The 20656-nt window shown below is 35.3% G+C and overlaps 4 protein-coding genes across 8 annotated transcripts; 1 reads left to right on the top strand and 3 right to left on the bottom strand.

The window, feature by feature from the left end:
* Positions 1 to 988: 988 nt before the first annotated feature.
* LOC111809726 (KH domain-containing protein At1g09660/At1g09670-like) lies at positions 989 to 5524 on the top strand. Its single transcript, XM_023696123.1, has 8 exons — positions 989 to 1247; positions 1370 to 1480; positions 1723 to 1808; positions 2907 to 3046; positions 4343 to 4480; positions 4567 to 4683; positions 4765 to 4908; positions 4995 to 5524. The coding sequence occupies exons 2-8, from the start codon at positions 1380 to 1382 to the stop codon at positions 5139 to 5141; spliced, it is 873 nt and encodes a 290-aa protein (XP_023551891.1). The 5' UTR covers positions 989 to 1247; positions 1370 to 1379; the 3' UTR covers positions 5142 to 5524.
* A 937-nt stretch (positions 5525 to 6461) lies between these two features.
* LOC111809626 lies at positions 6462 to 10315 on the bottom strand. Of its 4 annotated transcripts, none has more exons than XM_023695982.1 (3): positions 10077 to 10315; positions 8927 to 9200; positions 6462 to 6825 (listed from the first exon to the last, which is right to left on the bottom strand). In XM_023695982.1, the coding sequence occupies exons 1-2, from the start codon at positions 10150 to 10152 to the stop codon at positions 8962 to 8964; spliced, it is 315 nt and encodes a 104-aa protein (XP_023551750.1). In that variant the 5' UTR covers positions 10153 to 10315; the 3' UTR covers positions 6462 to 6825; positions 8927 to 8961. The 4 variants fall into 4 exon arrangements, with proteins under 4 accessions (XP_023551750.1, XP_023551751.1, XP_023551749.1 ...); XM_023695983.1 differs by having other exon boundaries at positions 6462 to 6791; XM_023695981.1 differs by having other exon boundaries at positions 6462 to 6742; positions 10077 to 10314.
* A 937-nt stretch (positions 10316 to 11252) lies between these two features.
* On the bottom strand, positions 11253 to 14135 carry LOC111810181 (elongation factor 1-gamma). Of its 2 annotated transcripts, none has more exons than XM_023696786.1 (8): positions 14072 to 14135; positions 13850 to 13900; positions 13161 to 13310; positions 13017 to 13077; positions 12860 to 12909; positions 12640 to 12741; positions 12030 to 12516; positions 11253 to 11921 (listed from the first exon to the last, which is right to left on the bottom strand). In XM_023696786.1, exons 2-8 carry the CDS (start codon positions 13856 to 13858, stop codon positions 11542 to 11544), a joined length of 1239 nt encoding a protein of 412 aa, XP_023552554.1. In that variant the 5' UTR covers positions 13859 to 13900; positions 14072 to 14135; the 3' UTR covers positions 11253 to 11541. The 2 variants fall into 2 exon arrangements, with proteins under 2 accessions (XP_023552554.1, XP_023552555.1); XM_023696787.1 differs by having other exon boundaries at positions 13850 to 13895; positions 14072 to 14125.
* A 1688-nt stretch (positions 14136 to 15823) lies between these two features.
* On the bottom strand, positions 15824 to 19258 carry LOC111809715 (ras-related protein RABD1-like). Its single transcript, XM_023696108.1, has 8 exons — positions 19140 to 19258; positions 18957 to 19029; positions 18743 to 18790; positions 18591 to 18638; positions 17396 to 17467; positions 16761 to 16916; positions 16321 to 16424; positions 15824 to 16191 (listed from the first exon to the last, which is right to left on the bottom strand). Exons 1-8 carry the CDS (start codon positions 19151 to 19153, stop codon positions 16101 to 16103), a joined length of 606 nt encoding a protein of 201 aa, XP_023551876.1. The 5' UTR covers positions 19154 to 19258; the 3' UTR covers positions 15824 to 16100.
* Between the last annotated feature and the right edge of the window lie 1398 nt (positions 19259 to 20656).

The raw sequence follows: 20656 nt of genomic DNA, 5'->3' as shown, positions 1-20656 counted from the left end.
TAGGATTTTCATCTTTAATTTTTGATAAAATTTTATTAAATAGCAGCTATTATTAGAAGCCATTAACGACTTTTAAATACTTAAGCTTTAAATGTGGCGGATGATTAATGTTTGAATTTGTTTATTTTAGAAATTTGTATATATAAATTAAAATTAAATAATTATATATAAAATATTAAATAGTATCACTACTTGATTTATTTGAAGTTATATTTTTAATATAATGTGTATGTTTGTCCATTTTTGTTGAATAATTAATTACAAGAGAACAAATTGATGTAATCATAAGTTAAATTTAATATTATTCAATATATTGTTATATTAGTTAATTAAATTAAATAATTGCAATGCATAAATAAATGTTTTTACATTAAACATTAATTAAAAGTAATATTGATTATTAAATAATTTAACTTAATGACTAAAAATAATAAGTATAAGTTAATTAAAATATTAATAAGTAAATAATAAAATTGTGCATTTAATTATTGATGTATTACTTAAAATTTTTAGTTTGATATTTAAAAATTAACGGTTGAATCAACTTGTCACTACAAATAATAATATCAAATGTAAACTCGGACAAATCCCATGAATCAAACGGGTATTACTGAATCGAATACGTTAATCATCCATGTGCCTATACATATAGGTCGGGCGGGTAAAAATGAATTTTTGAGTCAATGAATTTAGATAATATTTAAAGTCACAACGTTAAAAACTCGTCTAAAATTATAAAAACCAAATAAATTAACCTATTAAACATTAATAATAATATTAATATTTAAAAAAAAAAAAAAAAAATATATATATATATATATATATATAAAGGGTATTGTCAGATTGAATCAGGCAGTAGGCTCCACTCCCACGTGAGGTGAGGGGGTAAAATAGTAAAATCATAAATACAGTGATAGAAAAAAAATAAAAAAAAATAAAGGTTTTTACTTTGGGTAGAAAAAGACGCATCCACCAGAAGATTGCCAATTTCCCATTCCTCATCTCATTCCCCATTGCCACTGACTCATTGATTGCGCGAAGAACAATACAGTAAAATTCAAAGAACAGCAAAAAGCACTCACACAGCGCCACGATCTTCCCCTTCTTCCCCCTTCCTCTTCCCCTTCCCCTTCCCCTTCCCCATAGGGCTTTCCCTTTTCCGCCACCGCCTCTCTTCATCGGACTTCCCTTTACCTCTCTGCCTCAGATTCATCTCCTTCTTCGCCCCCCACTTTCTTTCTGCAAAGGTACGCTTCTTTCTCTATCTGGGTCGCCCTGTTCTTCGTTGGATATGTTAATTTCACTCTTCTTCTCCACTTATTAACCCAATTCCCCTTCTGGGTTTCTTCTATTTTGTTGTGTTCTTTAGTTTATGCGTTATGGGGGAGAGAACCCCACCTGGGAGTTACTTCCATTACCCTCCCCCTTCTGCCCATGCATCCCCTCACAGGACTCCTTCCATTCCCTTAGATCGGGAGAGGTAATTTCCCTTTCTCTGTTTCTCAATTCTTCCTCATGATTTGCTTTTTGGTTTGTTTTTTTTTTTTTTTTGCTTTTTGGACTGCTTGATTCAGATTCCTTGTTTGATTGATCATGTAATTCTGTTTTTATCCCACTTTTTAACTCTCTTGTGTTGGTTTGATCATCTTTGTCATTGCATTTGAATACTGACTAGAAGCCCTATTGAGCTTTTAGTGATGTTGTGTTGTGTGACAATGGCAGATATCTAGCTGAATTACTGTCAGAGAGACAGAAGTTGGGTCCCTTTGTGCAAGTTTTACCCCATTGTAGCAGACTTTTGAATCAAGGTGGGGTTATAAGATCTCTACTATTGCATTATGTTGTTGCAATACCTATTATTGTTTCTTATAGTTTGGATTATTTGTTCCTTTGAAGTTTATTATGGGTAGACACTGTTTTCTTGATCATTTGAACAAATTTAATTACGACTGAGCATACGATTAGAGAAGAAAACGAGTAACGATCAATTGGGAAGGAGTTTTTTACTCCCTCGACTCGTAGAAAGAAATTTGCTTCCTGTTAAAGAGAATGGACTGTTGTGTGAATTATATATCGATAATACATGAGATTAGATGATCGGAACTGAAGTTTCGTGGAGGGGCTACGAACAAGGGGACATTTGTGGCTATGTATCGCAATGGGAATGTTGTCTGCAGTCTTTGTGAAAGAAAAATTATACTCGTCTTACTATGTTTGCCTATTACACGCAGTTAAGCGTTCTCGTTGTTTGCTGGCAGCTATTAAATACTAGCCTTATCTTATATCATTGAGTTGTAATGTGGGTAGGGTCAATCTAAGTTCAGGCTTAGCCTGTTATTAGAGTTAGACACTGGGTGGTGTGCCAGCGAGGACGATGGGCCTCCAAGGAGGGTGGATTGTGAAATCCCACATGGGTTGGAGAGGGGAACGAAGCATTCCTTATAAGGGCGTGGAAACCTCTTCCTAGTAGACTTGTTTTAAAAACCTTGAGGGAATGCTCGGAAGGGAAACTCCAAAGAGGACAATATCGGCTAGCGGTGGGCTTGGGCTGTTACACTAAGGCCTGCTATGTCCAAGAGCGTTTCATTTTCTCTGTGTGCATGGAGCCAAAGATGAATCCTATTGGCCTACTCGATTCTTTGTCAAGTCGTAATTAATTAGACAAAATCAATTACCATAAGATGACGTTAACTTGTGATGATGTCATGAATCCGAGACATGAGACATGATCTTGAGAAAAGTTCCCAATGACTGGTAATTTTTCATGAATAACTAGCCATTTATCTTCGGAGTCGTCATCTTACACGAGTATTTGCTTAGTCAGTTGCATGTGCGCTCCTTATATAAGACGAGTATTTTCTTAGTCAATTGCATGTGCACGCCTTATTTATTACATCTCATTTCAGAGATCAGACGTCTATCAGGCCTTAATCAAACTTCTGTGGATCATGAGAGATTTGAGCACGGGAGTCCTTACCGGTCACTAGGTCAGCTCTCGAATGGAAGACCAATGGACTTGGAAGGTTGGCCTCCAATGCAAATGGAGGTAAATATATATTTGTCCTTGATCTACTTCTTTTCCGTGTTGCTAGTTTTTCGATATGAACGCTTTCTCTTTAATCCCTATTTTCTTTGTATAAGGATATTTTTCTAAAAATGGAAAACTTAACTTTCTTTTAAATGAATGAAAGAATACAATACAGATAGACAATAGCCTAGATTCGAGATACGAGTGTTTCGAGTTATTAAATTTTCATCTCGGGGGCTTGAATTCAGACCTTTGTAGGGTATCTCCAAACATCTCGAGCCATTACTACTGGGGAATTCCTTGGTTCTAACCTATGTATCCTCAAAATAGAATAAGTAGTTCTTCGTGTTTTGAAAACAGAACCATGGAATAAGTAACGTATCTATGACAACATGTGTGCAACACTTGGACACTCTATGTAACAACCTAAGCCCACCGCTAGCAGATATTATCCTTTTGGCCTTTCCCTTCAAGGTTTAGACACTCTATGTAACAGCCTAAGCCCACCGCTAGCGCCCACCGCTAGCAGATATTGTCCTTTTGGTCTTTCCCTTTCGGGTTTCCCTTCAAGGTTTGGACACTCTATGTAACAGTCTAAGCCCTCTGCTAGCAGATATTGTCCTTTTGGTCTTTCCCTTTCGGGTTTCCCTCCAAGGTTTGGACACTCTATGTAACAGGCTAAGCCCACCACTAGCAGATATTGTCCTCTTTGGGCTTTCCCTTTCGCGTTTCCCTTCAAGGTTTGGACACTCTAAGTAACAGCATAAGCTCACCGCTAGCAGATATTGTCCTTTTGGTCTTTCCCTTTCGGGTTTCCCTTCAAGGTTTGGACACTCTATGTAACAGCCGAAACCCACCACTAGCAGATATTGTCCTTTTTGGTCTTTCCCTTTCGGGTTTCCCTTCAAGGTTTGGACACTCTATGTAACAGCCTTAGCCCACCGCTAGCAGATATTGTCCTTTTGGTCTTTCCCTTTCGGGTTTCCCTCCAAGATTTGGACACACACTCTATGTAACAGCCTAAGTCCACCGCTAGCAGATATTGTCCTCTTTGGGCATTCCCTCAAAGTTTTTAAAACGCGTTTGCTAGGGAGAGGTTTCCACACCCTTATAAAGAATGGTTCGTTCTCCTCCTCAATCGACGTGGGATCTCATAATAAATAGACACGAACGGTAATAGAACAAAAATTAATAGATTTGTGGAGTGAAATACATCAAACTCATGCATACATACATTTCAATAAATGTGTACTTGTCGTATCCGTGTCCTTGATTTTTTTTAAAAACCCGTGCTTAATGACATGTTTACTGCAGGGAAGTGGACATGTCCATGGTATGGGTTCCCTTCAAGCTCACTCAATGGGTTGGCCAAGGGTGCAAGGAGGAATTCCTGCTACGCCGATAGTTAAAAGAGTCGTTAGACTTGATGTACCTGTTGACAAATATCCAAACGTGAGTCGATATTCTTACGTTAGGTGGTGATATTACTGACCTTTTGCCTCTCTGATGTTCGTAGTTTGTTGCTTAAATCATATCAGTATAACTTCGTTGGACGACTTCTCGGACCGCGCGGAAACTCCTTGAAAAGAGTCGAAGCCTTAACGGAATGTCGGGTGTACATAAGAGGCAAGGGCTCCATCAAGGATGCTTTGGAGGTACTAAAAGTTTTGAATCTCCTAGTCGTAATTTAAATCTTCAATATTACTTGCAATGGATCTGAATGTTGTGTGCTTTAGGAAGAGAAACTAAAGGACAAGCCTGGATATGAGCATCTTAATGAGCCCTTGCATCTGTTGGTTGAGGCAGAATTCCCGGAGGATACGATAAACTCGCGCTTGGATCATGCCGTAGCGGTTTTAGAAAGCCTATTGAAGCCTGTGGTATGAACTAAACAACGCCCACATCGACTAATCTCCGATCGTTTTATTAATAAGTCGTGTTCTCATGGAGTTGTTGTGTATTCCAGGATGAATTGCTTGATCAATATAAGAAGCAACAACTAAGAGAACTCGCGTTACTAAATGGCACCCTAAGGGAGGAAAGTCCGAGTATGAGCCCGAGCATGTCGCCGTTTAACAGCACGGGACTGAAACGGGCCAAGACAGGGAGGTAAGGTAAGGTAAGGTAAGGAGGAGTGATGACGAGCTTCGTGATCGACACTGTGTCGGTTGAAACCATGTTGAGAGGTTTTGGTGCCTTCTTGTCTTCAGCAATGGTGAAGAATTTTGCTGATTTTGGTGTGCTAAATGTGATAGATAGGCTTATGCTATGCTCTATTTGGCTGACCACTTTTTCCCTAATATGGGAGGGAAGGAGAACCCCCTCCCCCAATTCAACATTTTTTCATATTTTTTCTTTTTTTTTTTTCTTTTTTTTTTTTTTTTTTTTTTTTTACCCTTTTCTCTAAGGTAGCTATTTAATTTAGGTTAAATTATAAGTGCACCCCATAAACATTAATCATTATGCCAATTTAGTTCTTAAATTTTTATCCAACAATTTACTATGTCGTGTTAAATTATCAATATTTCTTCGGTAGGGTTATGTACATACCTAGTTGATGCATGGCGGCAAAGTCGATAGAGACAGAGATTGAAATGAATCGATGAAATTTAACTGTTTAACCGAATAAATAGTAAAAAGTTATGGAGACAAGATAGAACTTAAGATAAAGGGAATCGAAAGGGTTTAAGGAAAATTCAATGAACAACCTACTTAGTTTCAACGCTCACAAATCCACGTTAATTTATCGTTAAGATTATAGTAGGAAATTAATTTGAGTTAATGTTACTACTATTTATTGAATATTGTTTTTATAGCCATTTTTGGTAAGGGTAATGGATTTACAATTTTTTTTTTTAGTTAATGTTTTTAAGTTGACCCGTAAATTTTGATATTTTTATTAATATTTTAGTTCCAAGCTTTAAAATTTCAACAAAATGTCGATATTAATAAAAATTTCTGGATGGAAGAATTATAGACAAAAAAATAAATAAATAAATAAAAATATATTTGGATTAATAAATGAAAGTTAAAATGTCCATTTTTGTAGTATATTCTCATGGACATGTGAAAATAACAATAGAAATGTCAACAAAAATTCAAGAATACGTCGCCCTCTAATACACCCCCGAAAGTTAGAATCATCCTAAAATATTTTGTTGGCTTATATATATATATATATATATATACACACTTGACCCCTCAGCTCGAGGACATATGCCTTAGCTAGTGATTAAGATATGCTCGAGGACATATGCCTTAGGAGAGAGAATGAAAAACACTGGACCCCTCGGCTCGAGGACATATGCCTTAGCTAGTGATTAAGCTATACTCGAGGACATATGCCTTAAGCGGGAGAATGAAAAACACTTACCCCTCGGCTCGAAGACATATACCTTAGCTAGTGATTAAGCTATGCTCGTATTAGCACGTCTTTAACTGAAAGAACAATATTTGGGGCCTTAGTCAAAACCCTTTCACCATTAAACTTGGTATATGACATCAGTTTTACAAAACCTGAACTCGTATTTTCTTCAAGCACTCCTTACAAAATGATTCACTATAATACGGGAATTACAAGGCTATGCACCACCCCAGAATTTTCAAAAATCAGGGGAAAAGAAAAACCTAACCTTACAGCAAACTCAAGCTATCATCTCACCATATCTTTTAGACATTTGAAATGCAATAATTCCAACATAATGGTTTCTGAGCCTGTGAAAATAGCCAGCAGAGTGTCGGGTCGTATGAGAGATACTCAGATCTACGAACAGGTAACGTTCGAAAATTATATGCAACTTTGCACAGAAAAGGAAAATCAAGAGAAGTGCCTGCACATTTGAGCTGTAATAATCTATGATATATACTGCCTAACTAATGAGGGACGGACCCGAAAAGAAACAATGGCGATGCAAGAACCACGTAAAAGCTAATGTATCAGGTCTAAAAGATCTAAAAAATCTATAACAAGCAGTACAACAGCCAGAACCAGAACACTAAATCATAAAGTCACTGAGAAAGTAAATAATTGGTTCATTTACAAGCTTTCAAATTTTCAAATGGTTCGAAATTCAAATATTTACTAAATACAAAATTAAAGGTTTAGAATTTCATTAGACATAAAATTCAAATTTATATCAATAATCAATTAATTTTCTAAAAAAATTTCAAATTTGTGAACGACCTATTACATATAAAATTGAAAGTTCAAGTACCTATTAGACACAAAATTGAAAGTTTAAGAATGTATTCTATACTTTAAAAGCTCAAAGCTCAAAGCTCAAAGACCATATAGATACACACCTCAAATTTTAGAACCAGACTTGTAATTTAACTTAAATAATTGGACTAGATGTTGTTGCAAAATCATCTTCTATGGACGCGTTACTAGTCATGCCTCACTTATGCCCTATTTTTGAAAGGGAAGGTCTAACACACTCAAGCTCAACTAAAGCTCAAAGATGTATCTTGGGGATATCTACGGTTTTTGTTGAAGATTTTTAACACCCTGTTGCCGGGTTACCTGTTTTCTTCATGTGCTTACAAATGAATGCCCTTCTCTAAGTACCAAAGGAAACAGAATCCTATACTTTCATTACTCAGAGAAGTTATGGAAACAGGCCCCTAAGAAAGTTGTACTTTTCCTGTAAACTCCAGCTTTGGGTCTAGTTATCACAACAAACACATTCCAAAGGCATTGTGCAGTAAGAATTAGGAGCCAAAGTTAACTTTTTATTCCTGCCCTCATGCCACAAACTATTGCCATTAGCTTCTTATTGAATTTGGTATTTTCTGTTACAAGGGTGGTTCTTCCATGGAACAGCTCTTTCTCGATATCCTTTCAGATGAAATGCCACACTTTTATGGGAAAATGTTGCTACGGCTAAATTATGAAAAAAGCATGGACGGAAGGAAATCATATGATCTTTTCTAAAATGTGTGGGAGATCATAATTTATTAAATGGCTCCTCATGGAGTTCTCCAATTTATTTTGTAATTAGATTCTTTTTAGTAGTACCAATTGATAGAACGTCTTGTAACGATCTTGGCAGTGCTTCATGAGGCCTCTCCATCTATCGAATTTTCCTATTAATAATATATTTCCTATATAGAAAACATGCTCTCAAAACAGATATCTTATGAATATTACTTGAAAACTTACTCTCGCCCCACCAAGCAGCTTCAGCTAAGTCTCTAAGGTATCTGTTTACTTTTTAAGACACCACGTCAGGCTTTTCCACTTCCCATATAAGAGTTTTAATATTAAATTGTAAGTTTAAGTCAAGATGAGAGAGTCAAGCTTGAAGTAGAATGGCTGGCAAAGAAGGAACAAGGGAGACAATGAGAAAACAGGAAAGGGAGGAGTTAGTCGATACCTAAAAAGTATTTTTAGCCTTTTAAGATATAAAAGTGGTTCCAAAATGAAGGAATGGAGATGCAAAACTGAGCAATCACCTATATAACTGCACATATATAAGCATTATGCATTCCTGTTGGCACAAACATGCCAACATTTTTTTCCTATGAAATGCCAGCAATACCTATAAAAGGCTTACTTTTCACAATTTTTTGTATTCAGTTCTTTTTTGGCTTCATATTGGTGCAAATGCAAAGCCCTCTTTCTATCTCAATGTATATCTATACTTTTGGCCAAGTGGAAAGTCCCTTTTGTAATTCTCCAAAGAAAATTAATATCAATCAAATTAAATAAGAAAAGTAACTACTGGTCATGCAGCCATGGATAGAAGCATACATATGCCATTGGATATAGTTTGTTCATATTGTATCCATCATGGGCAACCACATCATCTAATAGACATGACATACCACTCCAGCATATCAATATGAAGCAAGCTATTTCAGGTAAGAAATAAAAGGATGACAGGATCAAGGACATACCCAGCTTCAGTGGACTAGAATTTCAGAGATATTCTTCAATCCCGAAGACCAAGTTCGACCTCAAGCTCATCATCTTCTTCAAACAATTTCAGAAGTCGGGCATATTGCTCCTCTCTTCTCTTCTTCTGCCATAGCTTGAAAAGGAAAAATGATAATAACACAACTACCAAAAACCCAAGGAGGATGATGGCAACCATAGAGCCAGTTTTGCTGCTTGAGGATGAATGCTTCCCAGAGTTAATACTATCTTTGCCACTGGAATCATTAGAAAGGGCTGTAGTAGCCAACCAAAAGAAGTGTTAAGTGATAGCTGCAAAAGTAAAAATTAATGACTCAACATGTACTAATCGATGACTGGACATTTATCATTCGACAAAAAAAGTTCATTTCTAGATAAAAGGTAATGGAAGATGCACAAAACGAAAAAGTAACCATGGGGTTTGGAATCTACACAGGTAAAATACCAATACACTATAGCACGCTTGCATCTCCTTTGCCCAAAAAAGCATAGAAATGGAAAATAAATAATGAAGTTTGAGTACGGGTTTAAATAAACATCGAAAGCAGAGATGAACCGAAACTCCTCATTTCATTTGCAATGAGAAAAACAGTGCGTAGCTATTGAATGAACAAATTTTATGGCTGCTTTATGGTACATACTTTTTGTAACTCCATAAACTTCAAAGAAAGAATGTACAAGAAGTTATTTTTTATGACAACATGGAGATTTCTTTTAAAAAACACAGATTAAGTAGTACTAGTATTTCGTGCAACTGCTTGTCTCGCTTACACATTGCGAAATTGAGATTAACTAATTACAGCCACAAACTTTCATATAAACAGATTGTGAAGTTCTGAAAGTACTAATTTAACTGAGAAAGCATAAAGAAACAAAGATTCCAAAGGACATGTTCAACTAATTAACAAGGAAGAAGACTAAAAATCAAACAAAAACAAGATCTCAACACAGAATTCATGAAAAACAGTCAATTGCATCCCAGTCATTCGATTCACATCAAGAGCATCCAGTAACAGAATCAGCAAAGAAAAAAGAAGGACAAATTGCACAAATCAATAGACAGATCGCAGAAACCGAATAAAGCAAAAGATTAAAAAATAAAAAAAGAGAGAGAGAGATCTGAAGAAGTACCGGAGACGAAAAGTAGGGAAAGCGAAGCGGAAAGCGCAACCAAATCAGACGATCTGCGACTCAAATTTCTGCTCATATCTATATCTGACTAACCGTCTCTAGAATCTCTGCAACAAATTGAAACGCTCGATCGCTGGCAGTAGAGAAATGGAAGAAGTTGAAAGGAAAGCTGAAAGTTGCCAAACCACGCTAATGCTAAAGCTACCTTACGAAGTGGTTCAAGATGCATGATTATACTTCCATCAAAATTTACCAATATATTCAATTAATTTGATATTGAGGAATATTTAAAAAAACATTAAATAATAATAATAATAATAATAATAATAATCCTTTATATTTTCATTTTTTATTTTAAAAAATGGTATTTCTTAATCTTTTAGGTTTTTCTAAGATAAACATTTTAATTTTTAGTTAAATTCTAAAAATAAAAATAACATGTCTTTTAAGCCCAATTAATTTCTTATATTTAATTATGGTACGATAAAAGTGGTTTTAAAATAGAAATATCTTTTTTTTCATGAATTATTTAATAAACACTTAAATTTACTCCAACACATCAAAATAGAATAAATATTAGATAATTGAACAATAAATTCTCTAAATAATCGAAAATAATTGTACTACAAAAACCTATAACAAATAATTTACAAAAAAAAAAAATAAATAATAATCTTTTAAACTCATAAAATAAAAACCCAAAACTTCTGGTGATAATTATTAATTTTTAATTTTTATAAAAAATTAAATTTATGAACATTAATTTCATTTATAAGTTTTTTATTATTATTATCATAATGTTTTTAAAAAATGTATGTCAAATTTTGAAAACAAAAAACTACTTTTCTCTCTCTAATAAATAAATGTCTAAATTCCCTTTATTTTTTCTCATTTATATTTATTTATTTAATATATCATTCATTCTCAAATTTTAACTAATATTTTATCTCTAAAGTCTCTATTTTTTTTTTCCTCTCTAAATTTTCCATATTAAACATTTTTCTCTAAATTATTATTATTTACATGTCTTCCCACATTTTATCAAACAACATTTCTTCCTAAAAAAGAAATTTAAAAACAGAAATATAACTAAAATTTGACATAGAAAAACAAAAAACTTAAAATTTAACATAGAAAAATAAAAAATTAGGGTATTCAAGGACTAATATAAGATCATTTCTGTAACAATCTAAAACATAAATTCACTTCATAAAAGTTAAAATTATACTTAAATGTAAACAAGAATCATAACAGCACCCCATAAGCTTAAGCTAAATATAAAAGTAAGGTTTAATTAGAAAGCATAAGAAAGTTCACCTCGACTCGGAAAATAAATAGAAGACAAAATTCTACTTGAACAAAATCGACTCAAAACGTCCACGGTAACCTTCCTCACACGTCAGTCGTCCCTCCTCTAGTCGAAAGCCCCAACCACACCACCTGAAAGCTAGCTTTTCTCTATTACTCACTTGAAGCATTTAGCATCCAAAAGAGCTTCACCCTCGAATGGTTCCTGGTCTTCAATCATTTGGTTCACCCTCTCCTTCTGGGCTTCGTCGGAGATATCCACCTTCTTCCACTCGTACAGTTCCATGTCGTAGCATTCATCGATCACAAATTGCGGGATTTCTTGTCCACGGAAAAGCCATAGCCCCTTCACCTTGAATGGAGCCTCTGATCCGATCACGAGCATCTTTCCGAAGGCATACTTGCGAGCAAGATCCATTCTCTGAAGAAATCCGCTGACTTTGTTCAAAGTCACGAATGAAACTGTGTTCTCGTCGTTGTACTTGTAATCACAGAACCAAAGGGAGTATCCTTCAGGGTCATACATGTCCCAGAATCCTGCATTGCATAAACAAATGAACATAGACCACTTGAATTATACAACAGTTCCTTCTCAAGGGGAAATTGCAGCTATGTTTCTTACATGGGGCTGAAGAATGGTTATACCTTTGATTGCAACCTCACGGAAGTTGGTTTTAGTGTTCGAGTAGAGACGTTTCCACTCGTCCAAAATCATCTTACTGGGAGGAAGCAGGTCAAGAGGATTTTTGGCCTTCGGCTTTGGTGCCTCCTCTTCTGCAGCAGGTGCTGCTTTGGGCTTCTCTTCTTGTTTCTTGGGCTCAGGCTTTGGTTTGGCAGCTGCTGCAGCCTCTTCAGGTGTTTTCACTGGTGGAATGGCATCAGTCTGCTTCACCTCACCAATTATCTTTCGGAAATTTGGTTGATTGACTAACGTCCAGAAGTACCTCTCGACGTGGGGGAACTCGGAAGTAAAGCTTTTAGTCAATATGTACGTAAATCCCAAATAGAGATTGCATGTCAAAATGATATCAGCCAGTGTCACAGAATGACCAACAAGGAATGTGTTTGAAGCAAGGTAAGAGTTCAAAGCAGCAAAAGATCGTTTTAGGGCAGCATTTGCAGCTTCTTCTACCTTCATGCAGAAAATAACACATAGAATAAGTCATACGCCATGGAAACAATCCACTTTTCATGATTTTAATACGCACAAACAAAGATTAAATGAGAAGAAAATAAGCTTCGAGTTCTAACTTACAGCAGGATGGTAAACACCATATCCAAATCTAGGCCTCAAAATTGTTGAAATATGAGCATCTAGTTCCGTTGTGGAGAAATCGATCCATTGTTCAACATGTCCCTGAAAACAATAGAATGAACGGTATGATAATAAAATCAAACGCATTGCTTTCCGATCTAAGCAATCTAAGGAAATGAAAGCATAATCAAAACCATTTAAAGAAAACGAAGGATCTTACGTAGTCAATTGAGGAAGAGCCAAATAAACTGCTGTCCTTCAAACGAGCAACTGCAGCAATAACAGAAAATTTTAGCATAAAATAAGAAGATTTTCATTTTAACCCATTTGCATAGTTATAAAGTCTCTTCTGTGGAGAACCACATAATAATAATTACCATAGCGAGCTATAGCATTGCTCTCAAAGATAGCACCATCGGGTGTTTCCAACACAGGAACCTAAAATAGGCACAAATGAGTCAAAGAATAAAAGAATTGCTATATCTCACATGGTCAAATCACCAGAGAAGATATTTGTTTACCTTCCCAATAGGATTCATTTTCAGATATTCAGGACTTTTATTGGTTACGCCCATGACAAAATCTGGAGAAAGGTCAATTTTGACACCATTGTATTCAGCAGCTATAAAAGCCTTGTAAGCATTTTTGTTAGCCTTCCAAGAATGCAGGACCTGCAAAATCAATACACATATACTTCAAGAACATATCAACCAATTATCATTCACAGTACACAAAAGAGGAAAGAGTACTCATCGATCATCGATAACACAAGTAAAGCAACTATGTCTAATCCTAAATATATGCAATCAAATTTCAATCACAATTATAAACGTGAACACCTGAACTAAACAGCATATGGAAGCGTATTAGTGAACAAGAAAGAGTATTAGATTCTCCAAATTAAAACACTGAAACGCCCTAAAACCACAAATATCACAACATAAACTTCTGATGAAGATCACAACATAAACTTCTGATGAAGATCACAACATAAACTTCTGATGAAGATCACAACATAAACTTTGATGAAGCGAAATGACAAAACACAGATCCAAAACAACAAGACGATAAACCTCCTCTTCTTATAACCATTTCTTGACAAAAAAAATTCAACACAACATAAAAAGATCACAAAAAAGGAAGTAAAATATAATTAAAAAAATTCAAAACATATCACAAAACAAAACCAGAAGTAATGAGAGGTGCTCACCAGAGCCATCGCTTCGCGGAAAAAACGTTTAGCTCACAAATCAGATCTGACCTACATCAAACGAACAGTTAGTTATATAAAGAAAATCCAACAGTATATCGAAGAGATCCAAAGTCAGTTATATAGAGAGAATTCAACATTATATCGAAGAGATTCAAAGTCGAGACTGACTTCTGATGAATCAAACACTGCTAACCAGAAAAAAGATGAGAGAAATGAAACCTGTGAAAGGCTAGCGTTCTTCCGAGAGTGAGAGGAAAGACTACAGTTGTGTGTAAGAGAGACTATAATAAGTGAGGAACTAGGGTTTTGTCAAGCTGCTTCCGGGTCGGGTCACTTCCGGGTCGGGTCACACCAAATTCTGTTGTAAAGGGCCAAACCCATATATTTTTGTAATTTAGGGCTAAATTTATGTTTTAATTTAAAAATCCTTTTAATGAAATTATGTTGTAAAATTAAAATGTATCGTTTATTATTATTTTTTTTTCTCAATATTAAAGAAATTCAAAATATTGAATTTCTTAGATATTAATAATTTAAAATTTAAAATAATGCATAAGCTTCCTCAACAATTACTGGTTTATGGTAATTTAAACAAATTTTTAAAATATTATAAATTTTATTTGAAATTTATAAATTTTAATAAATATAGAGTTATTGATATCTAATAAATTTTTAGATTCCTAGAAATTTTAAAAATTGTCTAATAATATTTAGAATTTGAATTTTATATTTAACTATAAATTAATAAATGAAAGGGAAAAAAACATGAGAGAGAAATCTGTAAATGATTCTGTGATGCGATGGCATATTCCACATCCGATGTTGACCCAATATTTATGTGTGATTTTTATATTTTTTTTAATGCTAAAATATAATAAATATATGTTAGCCATCTTAATTTCAAATGATTTATTTATTTATTTTTCCTGATTTGGTCTGACTTAATTTTATTCCAAAATATATTTTGTTGTGTTAAATTAAATAATTATTTTATAAATTAACAAAAAGTAGTGTTATAATTTAATTTCAAAAGCTATTTTGTTGGATAAAATCAAATAATTGTTTTGTAAAATAAAAATCTTTTTAATTGTTAATGAAATGATGCGGTAAACTAAAATAAATTAAGAAATCAATTGTATTGTTGATAAAATGAAATACTAATAGGAAAGTAAAAAATAATAAAATTTAAAAAAAAAAGTTTTTTAGATCATAAAATAAGGCCTAAACATATAACAATCACCAAGTGGAAGAGGTTGAACTCATCAATAAATTAAGTATATATATATATATATATATATATATATATATATATATATGTATGTATATAAACCTATAGGGGGGTTGTTTTCAAATTAGTTATTTTCCACCGAGACACACGAGCAAGAGATACTCTTAGCACCGATTCGAAGTTTAAGCCCGACATCCCACTAAATATGGTCCTATAGTTCCGTGGTGCAACAAGACACTACCTATGTAACGACCCACATCCACTACTAGCAGATATTGTCCTATTTGGGTTTTCCCTTGAGGGAAGGTTTTCCCTCAACGCTTTAAAACGCGTCTACTAGGGGAAGGTTTCCACACCCTTATAAATGGTGGTTTGTTCTCCTCCCCAACTAATGTAGGACATCACAACCTAGTTGCTAGAAAAGTTACGGGAAAGAATATATTAATGTGGCTAGAACATCACAAAACTGACATGGCGATACGACGAAATATGATTGTCCTCAATGATTCACAAATCAATTAACTATATACAAACCTATATGGGTTGTTTTCAAATCAGTTCTTTTCCACCGAGACACGAGCAAGAGATACTCTTAGCACCGATCCGATGTTTAAGCCCGACATCCCCCTAAATATGGTCCTATGGTACCCTAACTAGTTGCTAGAAAAGTTATGGGAAAGAGTATATACAGTGGCTAGAACATCACAAAACTAACATGGCGACACGACACGACAAAATATGACTGTCCTCAATGAATGTCGGAATGATTTTCTTTACTCCAAACGACACTGATATAATTCTCTCCAGAGTTTAGTGTATGGAGATGATTAGGAGAGACAGAAAAGTATCCAAAGGTGACTGTCACAAAACATTTATACACAGAAACGTTTCAAATAGGGAACAATTCACCATAACATTGAAATCCTTGAGCCAACACAAAGTAAAGACGACTTCTTCTTAAGAAACCTGTTAACTTAGATTTTACCTTTTATATAATTAGGCGACTTCTTCTTCTTCTTCTCAACTGCAACAGCTGCTCTTTTGCTCAATTGGTTGCCCCTTCATTTGCACATTCCCCGACGACATCGACGAACTTGGCTGGCTTCCCATTCTAAAATCCATTTTGAAATGTCAGAAACAACGCATAACGACAGAGAAATTCAACATCAAGCCATTGAATTTTTCAACAACGCCGAAGGAAGGAAGAACGAAAAGAAAGAACGGGCAGAATGGTTGTTACTTTTTCTTTATTTCAGCAGCCATAGTTAAGAAAGCTTGCTCCACATTGATCGAGTCTTTTGCACTCGTCTCCAGAAAAGGAATTCCGAGCTCGTCTGCAAATGCCTGCAATCCATCCATGAAGAGGAAAATACAGTAAATCGAGTATTAAGTCAACTTATCTTCTATATTCTCGGGGGCAGGACAAGGAGAAGTAAGGAAGTGGAAGTGGGGAGGTCGATAGAGAGAAGGGACACGACCTAAAACCAATGATGCTCAACAGAGTAATATTAGAACTTCGGAAGTGCATGAATAAATATATACCAGATTTACATCGAAGATCATAAAATTAATAGGAACTTTCGATCAAAGGTGGCTGAATGAACTTGCTAAACGTTTGTAGTAAGCGAAAAGAAAAGTTGGAAGTTCAAAAATTATGGCACAGCTAAATAAAAATTATACCTTTGCTGTCTCTGTGTCAACAACCTTGTTCTCAACTAAATCACACTTATTTCCTACTAAAAGCTTGCATACACTATCATTAGCATATCTATCAATCTCATTCAGCCATTGCTTGACGTTGTTAAAGCTCTCCATCTCAGTGACATCATAAACAATCTGTTGCAATTCAAACAAAATATTGTGAGGATGACACGTTTCTTTGATAAAAAAAAAAGTCAACTAATGAACCTGACAAAAAAAAATTCCCCAATTCACTTTCTGGGCAAGTTATTTTAAGAGATCGCATCCTCCCAATTGATCATAGATATTGCTCAAGGGTTTTTCCCACAACCAATACAAACTGATATTGGCTTATGGGCTTATGACGCTANCCCCGGCCATCTACGAGGGGTGTATTCTTCCACCAGTATTCTACCATTGGCAAAAATTCAGAATGGGTCAGCTACATTCTCAAATCGGAAGGGCGAGGGGCCCATTTACAGCAACAATATGACATTAGAACAAAATTTCTAATCAAGAACCAGCAAATTACGTGTTCTAATCTAAACAACAGGCTGAGAACAAGTATGAGAGAGATCTCGTAAATTCACAATACAAATATTTTGATCCCTGAACTTAACAGGGAAGATTCTTACAATTATTCCATGTGCTCCTCTGTAATAGCTGCTTGTGATAGTTCTGAATCTCTCCTGACCAGCAGTGTCCCACTAAAAAGAATAAAACAATAGAATCAGTCAAGTCTTCTGCATATCAAATTAGATTTCAACAAGTCCTTGAAATATGAGGAATACAGCTTTTGTAAAATAAGGGAAAACAGAAGAAGTGGATTAGACAGTCAACAATATTTGTAAAGGTCACTGCACATTCAATTTCACGTCTCCAACAATTCGCATAGCAACATTATCCACTTTGTTCTGTTCGTTTATCAATACTTACAAAAGCTTTCATGTCAGTTAGGCATATAAATTATGATTGAAACTGATAAGAATAGCAACACCACAACCGAAAAAGCAAGTGATTTAACTACTTTGGGTTATCCCTATTTTGGCCAGAGCACAAGAATGTAATAGCAGATTACAAGATCAGAGACACATATTGTACCAGCCCAAACCCACCGCTAGCAAATATTGTCTCCTTTGGATTTTCCCTTTTGGACTTCCCCTCAAGGTTTTTAAAACATGTCTACTAGGGAGAGGTTTCCACACCCTTATAAATAATGTTTCGGTCTCCTCCCCAATCGATGTGAAATCTCACAATTCACCCCCTTTAGGGCCCAGCATCCTCGCTGGCACTTGTTCTCTTCTCTAATCGATGTGGGACCCTTCAATCCACACCCTTCGGGGCCAGCGTCCTTGCTGGCACACCGCCTCATGTCCACCCCCTTCGAGACTAAGCCTCCTCGCTGGCACATCGCCCGGTTTCTAGCTCTGATACTATTTGTAACAGCTCAAACTCACCGCTAGCAGATATTGTCCTCTTTGAGTTTTCCCTTTCAGGCTTCCCCTCAAAGGTTTTTAAAACGGGTCTGCTAAGGAGAGGTTTCTACCCCCTTATAAAGAATGCCGTTCTCCTCCCCTGTCGATGTGGGATCTCACACATAAACATACAGCTGAGAAGATCTATACATATAAATATAGGAACATGCAACTGAATCAAAAGATGAAAAGCTAGACTTCAGAAAGTATCTGAAAGCAAAAAAAACCGTTCTATTTCCCAGATGTATAAGCCCTCACAAGGCTATTAAATGATTAATCACGCAGCAAAGAAAGATACCCTCCATGAATGAGAAAGAAAAATTCTAAAAACAAGAAGCTATGTAAGCCTACTCACAATCTGGAGCTTAACGGTCTTTCCATCCAGTTCCACAGTTCTGATTTTCTGAAAAATCACAGAATATTAGCCATAAGGAGAAAAATCCAAAGCAATGGCCCATACAAGATCTATATAAAGTACAAAAAGAAGGCAACGGTTTCGAAACTCACGAAATCAACTCCAATCGTACTTATATAGCTATCCACATAGGAATCATCCTGAAAAAAACAGGAAAGAAAAACAAAGCAATTAAGTATTTCTGTACTGATGAAGATAACCCCTAAAAAATACGAGATAAAGCCCTAAATCATCCCCATTTCCACAAACCGACACATAAACAGATTTAAAAAAATGCAGAAATCAAAAGTTCTACAACCAACTCACCGCAAATCTGAGAAGAAGGCACGACTTTCCAACAGAAGAGTCACCGATTAGCAAGAGCTTGAACAAATAATCACTGCAAAAGGGAAAACAGCATAAACAACGAATTAGATATCTGAGGAGTTGGATTGAAGAAGGAAAATTAAGAAAATAAAAAATCAAGAACTGAATTCAAGTATAACATACTATTCGTTGCTCATGGTTTGAATCGAAATTGAAAAAATCTGCCTCCGTAGTTTTCTCTCGGCGTCTTCGGACCGAATGCGAAGGGGGAGAGAGTGGGAGTGAAGTAAGAGACCCGTTTAATGATTTTCTTTTTAATTTTTTTTTTTTTTTTAAACTTAAATTATTAATTAATGTTTGTCGTTTTCTTTCTCTCTCCTAAATCTTACTTTAGCAGATGTTCTTTTACTCTCCATTAAATTAAAATCATAATTTTTTATTTTATTTTAAAAATGTCTAATAAATATTTAAATTTTTTATTTAATAAGCTTTTTTAACGCTCGCAATTTTGATAGTGTCGATAAAGCTACTATATAGCTCCTCTTAAAGTCGTGCATGAGAATGTTGGTAAAAGAAAATAGAATTCTCGATCAATACAATGACAACAACAGGTTCACGATGCTACCCGGACTAGAATTAGGGACAAATCTAGAAAATGGAAAGAGTCGAATGCACCGAGGCTTGCGAGGGAGATTTTGAAGCGATTTGAGGGTTCAATTTTTAATGAGGTCGGGACTCGAGATAGTGGTTTGAACAATTGGAGAGGGTTGTATATATTTAATTTGTGGAGATTGAAGGTTGCTCGAAGTAAAAGACGGGGAAAGGGGGAGAATTGTTGAGGATTGTTGGGGGTGAGTCCCACATTGGTTAATTTAGAGAGTGGTCGTGGGTTTATAAGTGAGGAATACTATCTCCATTGGCATGAGGCCTTTTGGGGAAGCCCAAAGCAAAGCCATGAGAACAATATTATACCATTGCGGAGAGTCGTGAAGCTTATGGGTTTCATCTCAACCCTACAATTATCCCTACGGTTTTAATATGTGTTATAGCATATAGTTTTGCATCGGCCAAGTTCACAACTGGTCAGCCACGCGATTTTGCTATATGGAGATAGCAACGAACAAGTGAATGCGATCTCGCCCTTCATTAACACGTATGTGAAAGCTTCCATCCAACTAGCTCGGTATTGTTATCAGCCACTTTCGCTCCTCTACAAGCATACACCTTTAGAGTCACGAAAAAATTGTTTTCTTGTCTTTCATTAAGTTTAATTAGTCATAGACACGTGTTTAATTACTTACGCTCCTAAAAACTCATAGACACGTGTTTAATTACTTTACCCATAGTTTTAAGTGTAAAAAATGGTAGGATAGAGCGTAATCGAGTAACATTTTGTTTAAATGATACAAAACTCAAAAGAGTGAGATGCAAGCGTATGCCGACCAGCTTGACCTAGTTGAGCAATTTGTCGTAAGTATTTAACTTCTAGTATTCAAAACTCACATCACATCTATTTTCTAATACCTCGATTTTTTATTAGGTCTTTATTCGGAAAATTGAATTTATACGAACTTCGTTCATCTGGGATTTAGTATTTAGAGTACTCCCCATCGATTTGTAGTTGTCTCGTTTTCCAACCCACAAAAAAAAGAAAAAAAAAAAAGAAGAGGACGGTGCTCGAGGTTTGAGTTTGATAACGT

The sequence above is a fragment of the Cucurbita pepo genome, chromosome LG14 (genome assembly GCF_002806865.2).
Source record: "Cucurbita pepo subsp. pepo cultivar mu-cu-16 chromosome LG14, ASM280686v2, whole genome shotgun sequence".
Classification (NCBI taxonomy): domain Eukaryota; kingdom Viridiplantae; phylum Streptophyta; class Magnoliopsida; order Cucurbitales; family Cucurbitaceae; genus Cucurbita; species Cucurbita pepo.
The sequence above is the reverse complement of the archived record's forward strand: the minus strand, read 5'-3'. Positions and strand labels throughout refer to the sequence as shown.

Excerpts from the sequence above, each read along its gene's own strand:
- LOC111809715 (XM_023696108.1), bottom strand. Across the intron at positions 18,791-18,956 it reads GCCTTCTTCTCAGATTTGCG|GATGATTCCTATGTGGATAG; the intron begins GTGAGTTGGTTG and ends TGTTTTTTTCAG. Across the intron at positions 16,425-16,760 it reads TTGACACAGAGACAGCAAAG|GCATTTGCAGACGAGCTCGG; the intron begins GTATAATTTTTA and ends GATGGATTGCAG.
- LOC111810181 (XM_023696786.1), bottom strand. Across the intron at positions 12,517-12,639 it reads ATGGTGTTTACCATCCTGCT|GTAGAAGAAGCTGCAAATGC; the intron begins GTAAGTTAGAAC and ends TTCTGCATGAAG. Across the intron at positions 11,922-12,029 it reads CCGTGAGGTTGCAATCAAAG|GATTCTGGGACATGTATGAC; the intron begins GTATAACCATTC and ends TATGCAATGCAG.
- LOC111809726 (XM_023696123.1), top strand. The coding sequence starts at position 1,380 with ATGGGGGAGAGAACCCCACCTGGGAGTTACTTCCATTACCCTCCCCCT. Across the intron at positions 1,809-2,906 it reads TAGCAGACTTTTGAATCAAG|AGATCAGACGTCTATCAGGC; the intron begins GTGGGGTTATAA and ends ATCTCATTTCAG. Across the intron at positions 3,047-4,342 it reads GGCCTCCAATGCAAATGGAG|GGAAGTGGACATGTCCATGG; the intron begins GTAAATATATAT and ends TGTTTACTGCAG.
- LOC111809626 (XM_023695982.1), bottom strand. The coding sequence starts at position 10,152 with ATGAGCAGAAATTTGAGTCGCAGATCGTCTGATTTGGTTGCGCTTTCC. Across the intron at positions 9,201-10,076 it reads TTCCCTACTTTTCGTCTCCG|CCCTTTCTAATGATTCCAGT; the intron begins GTACTTCTTCAG and ends TGGCTACTACAG.